General features: G+C 33.5%; 2 protein-coding genes across 2 annotated transcripts; one reads left to right on the forward strand and one right to left on the reverse strand.

The window, feature by feature from the left end:
• The first annotated feature begins 24 nt into the window (after positions 1 to 24).
• On the forward strand, positions 25 to 7,212 carry LOC133189478 (proteasome subunit beta type-4-like). The gene is made up of 7 exons (XM_061324847.1): positions 25 to 171; positions 1,365 to 1,571; positions 2,026 to 2,172; positions 2,781 to 2,862; positions 5,127 to 5,243; positions 6,238 to 6,326; positions 7,061 to 7,212. The coding sequence occupies exons 1-7, from the start codon at positions 47 to 49 to the stop codon at positions 7,071 to 7,073; spliced, it is 780 nt and encodes a 259-aa protein (XP_061180831.1). The 5' UTR covers positions 25 to 46; the 3' UTR covers positions 7,074 to 7,212.
• A 511-nt stretch (positions 7,213 to 7,723) lies between these two features.
• LOC133189516 (uncharacterized) lies at positions 7,724 to 9,249 on the reverse strand. The gene is made up of 2 exons (XM_061324865.1): positions 8,513 to 9,249; positions 7,724 to 8,406 (listed from the first exon to the last, which is right to left on the reverse strand). Exons 1-2 carry the CDS (start codon positions 9,018 to 9,020, stop codon positions 7,724 to 7,726), a joined length of 1,191 nt encoding a protein of 396 aa, XP_061180849.1. The 5' UTR covers positions 9,021 to 9,249.
• Positions 9,250 to 10,123: the final 874 nt, after the last annotated feature.

The raw sequence follows: 10,123 nt of genomic DNA on the forward strand, positions 1-10,123 counted from the left end.
GGTTAGAAAAAACTCGGGCTTGAGGTTCGGTGAAATAAAGAAAAAAATGGAGACCTCGCTTATTTCGACAGAGCTTTGGAGAAATGGCCCACAACCTGGTTCATACTATAATTTCCCAGGCCATTTAGACACAAAACCAGCCTCACAGGTTGGGGCATCTAAAAGAACTTTGTAAGTACTCTATCATTTTGTAGATGTATTTTTTAACGTTATAAGACCAATTCTATATTTTGCTGATTCATTTGCGGTTCGCCGATTTTTTAATGGTAAACTGCAGTTGTATATAAAGCCGTTCAATATGTTTTTATTCTCATATGAGAGACTTAAATGGTGATGTTTTCGTTTAAAATTGTTTTTGAATGTGCAAAATTATGTTAGGACAAAGCAAGTTAGATAGAGGAATTTCGGAATGTTTATATATCACTGTACACAGTGTAAGTGCTTCTGTGTTATGAGAAGTTCTTGGATTAACACATAAACCTCAAAAGACAGTGGAATTAATATAGGCCTAGTAGTCAAACTTCTCCTCAGCAAATACATGTTATATTCTCACCTTGATACTTGAATTTTTGTGTACTTTTATTAATTTGTTGTCATTTATAATGGCCTGCCTAATTGAAGACCTACATAATTATACTGTCATTTCAGAAGCATTGTATTTGAAAGTCTGTGGGACTGTGATTGAAACCCATATAGTACACTTTATATAGTACTGACATGGGTTTTTGGGACTGGGGCAGGGGCCGTGAAAATTGGGAAAATTAGTAACCTTTTGAGGAAATTTGGGAAAATCATAACTAGACAATATCCATTAAATTCATTATATATTGAGTTTCTGGTGGTTGTTATCAACTAAATTTCTGTTTTGTAATATAGAGAAATGTGAATAACAAATTTAGGAACTACATATTTTACTAAATGTTCTTTAATATTTGGGGAAGTGACCAATTGGGAAAATTAAAACATTAAATTGGGAAAAAAGGTACCTTTTTTGAATTGGGAATGGGGTCTTTAAATGGCCCCAATTATTAAGAATCGAGAGCCCTGACTGATTACCTGTTACTTTAATAAAAAAAAGTTTTGTTAGAGTACTGTATGTTTTAGTTTATTAATTATCATGTATTATATATCAGCAGTTAATACAAATCTGTGAGGATACCCATTTAAAGATCATGAAGAATGTGCTTTTTCTTCAAAATTTTGTCAAATGTGTGAAATTTAATTCTCAAAGGAATAGGGTAACTGACAGCATACCATTCCTGCCAGTCCGAGTACTCCTTTTGGGGCATAACAATAACCAACAAGATTTCCCCAGCCACCACATATTATAATGATTTTATAAATACATGTATTTGTAATTTCAGAGCACCAACAGTAACAGGTACATCTGTTCTCGGACTGTGTTTTGATGGCGGTGTTATAATTGCAGCTGATATGCTGGGGTCTTATGGTTCCCTGGCTCGTTATAGGAATCTCTCTCGTGTAATGAAGGTCAATGATACCACAGCCCTGGGTATAAGCGGGGATTATGCTGATTATCAGTTCATGAAATCCATTATTGAACAAAGAGTGTTAGTACAAAAGTATCTTAATTGTCTTGTTATGAAGTAAAAAAAAAAAACTGTTTGATTTTTTCAGAGGAGTAATGAGATCTGATTTAAATCATGTAGATAGAAGTGAGAAGGAAAAGATTAACAATATTGAACAGATTGAAAATGAAATTTACAGATGTACATTCAATGTCTAGATAAATTATTAGTATGATGAATGAATTCACATGCATGAATTTATTTCTCTAAAAAAGAAAATGAAAGAGTCAAGTTGAATATGACAAGATTAAATTAATATTCATTGCCAGAATTTCTGTTTTCTCTGGTCCAAATTTGAATATTTCAGTAAGTGCTTAGAGTTTAAGAGTTTAAACTTTTGGAAATGCTGTTAATTATCTGCATATAAACCTTGTTTGATGTCTTTAACAAAGATATTTAGATAGTTAGATTAAAACATGACTTTTTCTGTTTTTAGTATAGACGAGGAGTGCTTAAATGACGGATTCCAATACACACCTAAAAGTCTGTTTTCTTGGATGACCCGAGTCCTGTACAACAGGAGGTCTAACTTTAACCCACTGTGGAACACATTTGTTGTGGGTGGATTACAAGATGGAGAACCGTAAGTTTGTGTGGAAAGGAGGAAGAAAGGAGGGGGGGAGTGCAAGATCAAGAACTGTTAATGGGTCTGGACAGGAGGTGACACTGATGGTAGGGGAGGCACTGAGGGAGTGAGGGGGATATGCTGTGCAAGAAGCTTGCATAGTTTATTTATATTGATGATAACATTCTTGGAGTTTCATTTTAGAGGAAACTCCTTAATATTAGATCATAGATTAAAAAAAAAAATATGACTGTAATTCAAAATGATTAATAGGAATATTTTTTTTAAATAAGATAGCATATAGAATTAATTGTTTACCATGAATGATTCTCATAACTATTGTTTCAGATAAATGCATGTAGTTTTTCTGTAAATGTGATTGCTAGAATATGCAGCTTTATACTATATGATTTCAGTAACTTCTTATCAGAGTCACTGTTAGCTCCAATAATGTAGCCCTCTCCAATTTTTTTTAATCTGATATTTTCTCAAAAAAAAAAAAAAAAAAAGAAAATCAGAGAGGGCTACATTATTGCAGCTAAGTCACTGTATTTCCTAAGGAGTTATGTGCAGCAGGCAGTGTAACTGCAGTAAAATCTTGCATTGTTCTCTCTTTTCACATTCAGGTTCCTAGGTTATATAGACAAGATTGGAATAGCCTTCAATGATCCAACAATTGCCTGTGGATTTGGAGCATACCTTGCAGTGGTAAGAAGTCACTCATCAATATTAAATAAAATTTTCATCATTCCTGTGATATCACTTCACAGAGATGTAGATGTATCTTTATATTTCCCGCTTTAAAATTCAATAATGGCCATTTGCAATTTTTCTTGCAAACAAATCAATCACTTTCAGGTTGTTTGAGGTTGAAAAATTTTTAGCATGTCAGTCTGTTTTCCCTCTTTCCATCGTACTCTTGGATAAAGATTTCACAAACAATATTCTTGAATTTTGCACACAGCAGTTTTTCTTTTGAAACTTGCCTAGCAAAATATGTATGTAAACATTTGACATAATACAAGCTCAGAATGCAGATTTATGAGAGATGGCATGAAATTTTGATCATAACATCACAGTAAATTCATAACAATAACAGCTCATACTTATAAAAGATCATAATGATACAGAAGTAAATCTTATTGCTGAAGGGGAATAACTCTTATTTGGACTTGGAAAAATTGTAACAGATATTAAACTGATGTATTATTATATTGTAATTTAAGTAAAAAATATCAGCTTTATAGAGAAATTTTATGGGACTGTTTATACAAGAGAAAATAATTCAGACTGTGATCTCCAGAAATTTTTAGATCTAAAAAACCTAGATTGTCACTATTTTAGATTGATGATTTTCAGTTAAAATACATCAGATCTATGTTGAATACTATGGATTCTGATAATAAATTAAAAGTTTTTAATTAAAATTCAGTTATTTGAAAACCTTCAGATATCTTGAATTTGTCTGATGTCAGTCCTGTTGAGTTCAAAATAACAAAATCTTACATCAGGGTTCGAAATTAGCTCATGTCTGTAAGTCCGAGACTAGTGAAAATTGTGTTGGACTACTAAAATTCATGTAGCACTAGTCTGTACGGACTAGTGAAAATTCAATCTTAGTATTTTTCCACAATGTTTTCTTTCAAATGAACGCCTGTTTATCAGCACAAAAGTCTGCATTTTTATCATTAAACCAATGTGTAAACAATAACTAGAGAACTTAGTGAGCATAAGCATTTCAAGGATCAATGGGCGATTATGACAAAAAAAAATTAAAACTGCAAGATTTTCACGAAAGGATGGGCATGGTCGGGGAGGGGTAGTATTGTTTAGTCGCCATTCATTTTTTTTATTTACTTTCACAAAATCGTCTTCATTTATTTGAAAAGTAAATATATTGAAAATTTTCTCTGTTTAAAAGCTGTTTTTACAGCCTACAACAGTAGACTTTCTCAAAATCATAAGAGAAATCAACATGGGAATATGGGAATATCGTATCTTAATTAAGGCAATGAAAATTTAGTGTTGCAACACATCTGCATGTAAATGATCACAGATGATTTATAATGGTACAAATACAATAAACATTATTAAAAAAAATATTTACTAACACACTGATCACAGTTGTTAATCTGTAATGTTAGGTCAGGGGTGAGACTAATACCAGCAATGCACAAAAATATGTTAATCAACCTTTTTCTCCATTCTTTTTTGTTCTCTCTCTCAATGATACAGTTATAAAAATATGCGTTCATTATTTTAATTGTTTTTGACACTTTATGTTACTCCATATGTTAACATTTCCAAGGGGGGGGGGGGTTCTTTTTATGATTTAATAAAAAAAAAATTTTTTTTGATACCTTGCAAATTTATTATTTCTTTAGCTACAGATTAATTATAATTTAATTTCTTATTCCAAAAGTTTATCTCATAAAAGTAGTTCGGGGTGGGGGAGGGGGGTGTTTTAAAGTTACAAAGTAGGAGTATCGGTATGTTATCATTATCATAAGACAAAAGGTGGACCAACGGACTAGTGAAAACTGGAAGTTACTAGTCCATACGGACTAGTGCTTACAAAAGTTTATTTCGAACCCTGTACATGATTTGTATATTGATCTACTGTATATCAAACAATAATACATGTCTATGGGATCTATGGTCTTGACAGAATTTGAGTTTCAGCATTCAAATCTCAAACAAATTGGATATCTAATTAAGATAATTCATGTTTTAAAAACTATTTCCCATTGTTTTCTCTATACTAAGATTTTTTTTTCTAAGATATATAAAAAGTGTTTTGAGTACTGAATCTTTGTCTGATTGAAAGAAGTGTCTTTTACCATATATATGCATTTATTTTTTTTCTTCACTCTCATGCTGAAAATATTCATTTCTGTCAGAAGTGATCAGAGCTTTATGATAAATTGATTTACTATACATGCTATAGCTAACACTTTGCTTTCTTTTTGTAGCCTTTGCTGCGTGATGCTTATGAAGCCAATCCTAAAATGTCCCTAGCAGAGGCCGAGAAGAAGATAGATGAGTGTATGAAAGTGTTGTACTACAGGGACGCTCGATCTCTCAACAAGGTATACACAGATACTTAAAGGTTTCATTGACCTTATCAATTGATTTTGAATAGTAAATCACACAAATTTAATAGTTTTGTTCAAATCAAATTCATTATATATATGCAGTTGAAGTACAAATTTGGTACATGCATTCACTGTTATATTATCAGGGTTTGACACTAAGGCACGTCCGACCGACCCAGTCTAGTAAATGCGTGGTTCGGTCGTGTTAAATGTTCATGAACTAGACCGACTGGTCGTGTGGATTAAATAAATGTTAACCCTCATTTCAGTCTCTCAAATAAATGTTCTAAAAACTTTTTAAAGAAATTTTCTTAATTTTCCAATTGCAAACACAGCCATTGCTCTGAAAAAGAAAACTTCCCGGCATGAAACAATTGCTATTTTTGAGCCAGGCTGTAATAGACGAGTCACAATCGAAACTAGCTTTGTTCAGTATCATTTGGTATGAATAGTCATTGAATAATATAGTTTTTAAGTTATTTAATGTATATTTATGGTAATAATTTTATTTAAGTTCCTTGAATTAATGTTCTTTAAAGCTTATAATATTCGCATGTTGACTCATTGGGCTGCTACCTATGGGCTCGATGGGCTGCTACCTATGCAACAGTATGTCAAACTGGGTACATGAGCAAGTGCGAAAGATACACTGTAGTATGGTTTTGAAACTTTTTTTCCATTATAATAGCAGGTTATAAAAAGAAAATTTTTCAAGTTTGGTCAGGGCTAGTGATTTTATGGTCAGGGCTAGTAAAGATTATGGGAAGTAGCCCGACTGGTCTAGTATTCATAAAAGTTAATGTCAAAACCTGATTATAAATATGTATATGCAATTGAATGAAATTTCCTTTTTATATAATGATAGATTTTTTTAACCATACAGTGTATGTTTGAATGCCATTTCCTGCTGAAAGTGAATTGTTTTCAATTCTCTTTTGTTACTCTTTTCTTTTGTCCCTGTGACTAAGATCTATGGTGTGTTTTGCAGTATGAAGTCGTTATCATTACAAAGGACGGCACCATGGTGAAGTCCCCCATCGTATCAGAAACAAACTGGGAAGTAGCTCACATGATCAAGTAAGTGTCTACTTTTTTAAATTACACATTCAGTAATGAACAGAGAGTTTTGGCACCTATGCAATACAGGTTACTTTATGTACCCTTTACCATATCACACCCTGTTTCTGCTTTCCACAAATATCAGTCATTGGGCTTTTGGCCCTGTGGCTGATAATGGTCTCAAGCTGATACAGGGTATTATTTGTAAAAGGATTGTATTATTTTCTATATATTAAATGTGCAATTCTATCAGCAAATGCAAAATTCCAAACAAATACAGGACAGGTACTATTTTGCGCAGTCAGTAATACTTTGTGTGTGTTTTGACAGTATAACATTGCATTGTTACTGGGTTGAATTAATGTTTTGTATTTTTAATTTGAAAATAAGTCTTGTTTTCTTTTAATGTTTAAAATGAATTTCCATGGGTCATGATTTCTTTCTATTTAAATATTGAAATTTTTGTTATGTATGATATGCTACTACACATGTACATTATAGTATAAAATTATAGTAAAATATTGTAAGGGACAGCCATATTATTCTATTGTATGAGTAATTTGCTATACCCATTTAAAAGCTCACTGCAATTTAATTTTTGGTGGCAAAATGAAACTGTATTCAGTAGGGTGTTAGTATAATAAGCCATTAGAAAAATTCGATGTGATTTTGTCTTACAAAAAACATGAGCCCAGTGTCTGTTTGACTGTTGATTATATATTAAAGTGTTATTTATTTTCTTTGTTTTGTAGGGGCTATGAATGATACAGAGAAAGAACAATGCAATTTAGTGAATAAGTGTAATAAAATACATGTATGTAAAGAGGAGGATCTATAACAGATTCAAAGACTAATTTAAAAAAAATTGTCACACACTTCATTGAATAAAAATATTCCATCCTAATTACAAGACTTTAATTGTCTAATGAATATATCTTTTAACATCCTTGAATCTGTGAATATTCGGAATACTTACAAATCTTTCCTTTTATTATTTTTGCTTGCAGAATGATGATGTTTTAAAACTGATATAGAATGATAGAACATGTAAAATACAGTCTCTGGTGCAACTTGCAAGACATTAGTGATAGTCAGACCACTCTAGTCTCTCTAAATACCTTTTGATTATTGAGGGAGGGTGTTTATTTACAGCTCAGTTTACATGTATTTACTGTACTGTGTATTGACAGTGTTCCGTGCCATAAACAATGGCATGTTTATATACCCCGTTACATTGTTCATATCGGTATTCATAAGTACCATCAACTAATTTTTTTTTTTTTTTTTTTGCAGCTTGAGCAGAACAGTAGGACAGTAAATTTCATTTTTATTCAGTGACACTTAGAATGCAAGTACATATAAATAAAAACTTCTATAATAAATATCCGTTAAGATTGAACATAGTGACAAGACCTTTACATTATTGAACACAGTGAGTTGAACCACGATAATATTCTACTCTCTTTCCTCTGTTCCTCCATTTCCTGTTCTATCATGGATACTCTGCCCGCCAGTTCTGCTGTCCTGGAATTTATGTTATCTTCTAATGCTGCCAGCTCCTGACTGATATTAGATTGCATTCTCTGAAGTAGCCGCGTCAATGTTTCTTCACTTACTCCACCCTGTCCGTTTGAAGTATTGAATGCTGCTTCAGAGGGATTAAATTTCATAAGACAGTCACTTGGTAATCCTAAAGCGGATAAGACTTTATCTACGGGCGTCATCAGACAGGACCCGTATGACGTCACGGCGACTGCTAAACCCACACATTTCAAAATCACAGGACTGTTGTGAACTATCATGAAAACAAACGAGCCAGAATCACCATGAGTAATGAAGGGAGGGAAGGATTTCACGGTAAAATTATCCGAGGGGTACACAAGCGGAATTACCTCCATTTGATGATAAAATTTACATACATTGTCCGAGAACTTAACGTCTTTGTTCACAATAAATGCATGTGTCTCCATGCTTCGAAGTCGACCGAGAGTTAGACCTGTTGCAGCTCCACATTTTATTAAATCATTCCTGATATTATCAGATGAAATACTTGTAGTTTCGCCATTAGAGAATGTCGGTACGTTTGTTTCGGAAAAACCTAATCAAACAAAGGATAATTCATAAGTGATTTTGTAAAAAAAAAAAAATTGTATACATTTTCATGTGGATATATATTTAAAGGCAAACTGTTGCTTTAAACTTACCCATCTTTCTAATCTTTTCTTTGTTATCTTGTGTCCAGTCAATAGCAAAGTTGCCGCTCTCTGGAAATCGCGAACATAATTCGATCAAGGCTGCGTCAACGCTTACTTGTGTTTCTTCTCCAAATTGGAAAGCAGCTTTTTTCACCATCCCAACAGGTTCTCTCTGGGTTGTAATGCTTTTATCAGCTATCATCACTTCATTATTTTCGACAAAGTTTTGAACATTTCCATTTTGGAGAATATCGTTCGGGCAGACAACATGGGCACAAGTTATGAAACCTTTCCTTGATCCAGGGAGGTCCACAAATCCCCCAAGCGTACCAAAGTCAAACTGGGTATTCATGGGTCCTATTTTTTGTCCCAATTGTAATTTATCCTGGTTGCTTGCAAAGTCGCAATATCCTTCTCGTACATCCACAGGGAATTCTCCTATCTTTGTAGGGAATGGCGATTCCCCGAAAGGGACGATTCCCTTAACTCTACAATGAATTACAACACATGGACACATAGTTATCTGATGCTGAACTGTGTTAAAGGCCCGGGATTTGATACTAGATTGTGTGAGTAATGTTACATTGGAATGACTTGATATTTATTTTTCTATAGCACTGTCCGTTACTAGTGTTTGAATATTTAATGGCACTAAACATTCATGCTGCAAAAGGGCTTTTGCCTCAGCTGAACATGCGTTTTTGTCGCGAAACTTGACATAAAGGCCGCAAAATTTCGATATTTTTAATTTTTCTGCTGTCTGTGTATGTGTAATGACGACAAGGGTATCGAAAGGGGCGTTTTCTTTTTCAAGTAGGTTCGAGTATCCAACCCAGAGATCAAAAATCTTTAACGAGTTTTCATGTAGTTTCAAAAACAAGTTCTTGACCTCATTCACGAAACATTTCCTTAAGACATGGTCGCTGTTATCTATAAAATTACGAAGAAAATTGTCGAGCCACACTTTGTTACTTTTCCATGAAAATCTAACTGCTACTCGTATAAGCCACGAAGACTGAATGTTACAGCCAGTTTCCATAACAACTTCCTCAAAAGCCCTTCCGGTCTTTCGTTTCTCATCCTCGTATGCTTCTAGTAGTTTTTCTGACGGAAAATTGTCTTTTATTACGTTTTCAAAAACTATATCATGGCAATGAGGCATTTTTCGGACGTTTTTGTATTTTGATTCGTTTGCTTTATATTGTTTGTGTACTTCAGTTGATGAAGTTATTCTATTCTGAATTTGCCCATCTTTTGTTAGCTTTGAATTATGTGCAGTTGGTGCTGCCAAAGGATCCTGAATTTTGTACCTGCCAAGTTTACCTGCTGACTTTCCTCTATTTACACCTGTATTGCTCAAAGTGGGGAGCATTTTCTTTTTCGTAAGTGGAAGGGTGGCAGACATGCGCGTTACTTCCTGTGTTTCACTTGGAGATACGGACGTAACTGATTTCTGCGTTTGGATGATGGAGGGAGAGGAAAAGTGTTGTCTTAAGCTTAAATGTTTTCTTGAAGCGTATGGAGGAGAACTTTTACCGGGATTCTTATTTGAAATTGTCGCGTGAGCTTTGCTGGAACTTCTTTTCCAAAAACGTAATGTTTTAGATAATGAACGAAGTA

Source organism: Saccostrea echinata, unplaced genomic scaffold (genome assembly GCF_033153115.1).
Source record: "Saccostrea echinata isolate AGI-Se365-2 ecotype Australia unplaced genomic scaffold, CSIRO_AGI_Sech_v1 ptg000018l, whole genome shotgun sequence".
NCBI lineage: Eukaryota > Metazoa > Mollusca > Bivalvia > Ostreida > Ostreidae > Saccostrea > Saccostrea echinata.

Coding starts and splice junctions, on each gene's coding strand:
- LOC133189478 (XM_061324847.1), top strand. CDS start 47: ATGGAGACCTCGCTTATTTCGACAGAGCTTTGGAGAAATGGCCCACAA. Junction 2,173..2,780: donor GGATTACAAGATGGAGAACC/GTAAGTTTGTGT, acceptor TTTCACATTCAG/GTTCCTAGGTTATATAGACA. Junction 2,863..5,126: donor TTGGAGCATACCTTGCAGTG/GTAAGAAGTCAC, acceptor TTCTTTTTGTAG/CCTTTGCTGCGTGATGCTTA.
- LOC133189516 (XM_061324865.1), bottom strand. CDS start 9,020: ATGTGTCCATGTGTTGTAATTCATTGTAGAGTTAAGGGAATCGTCCCT. Junction 8,407..8,512: donor AGAAAAGATTAGAAAGATGG/GTAAGTTTAAAG, acceptor TTGTTTGATTAG/GTTTTTCCGAAACAAACGTA.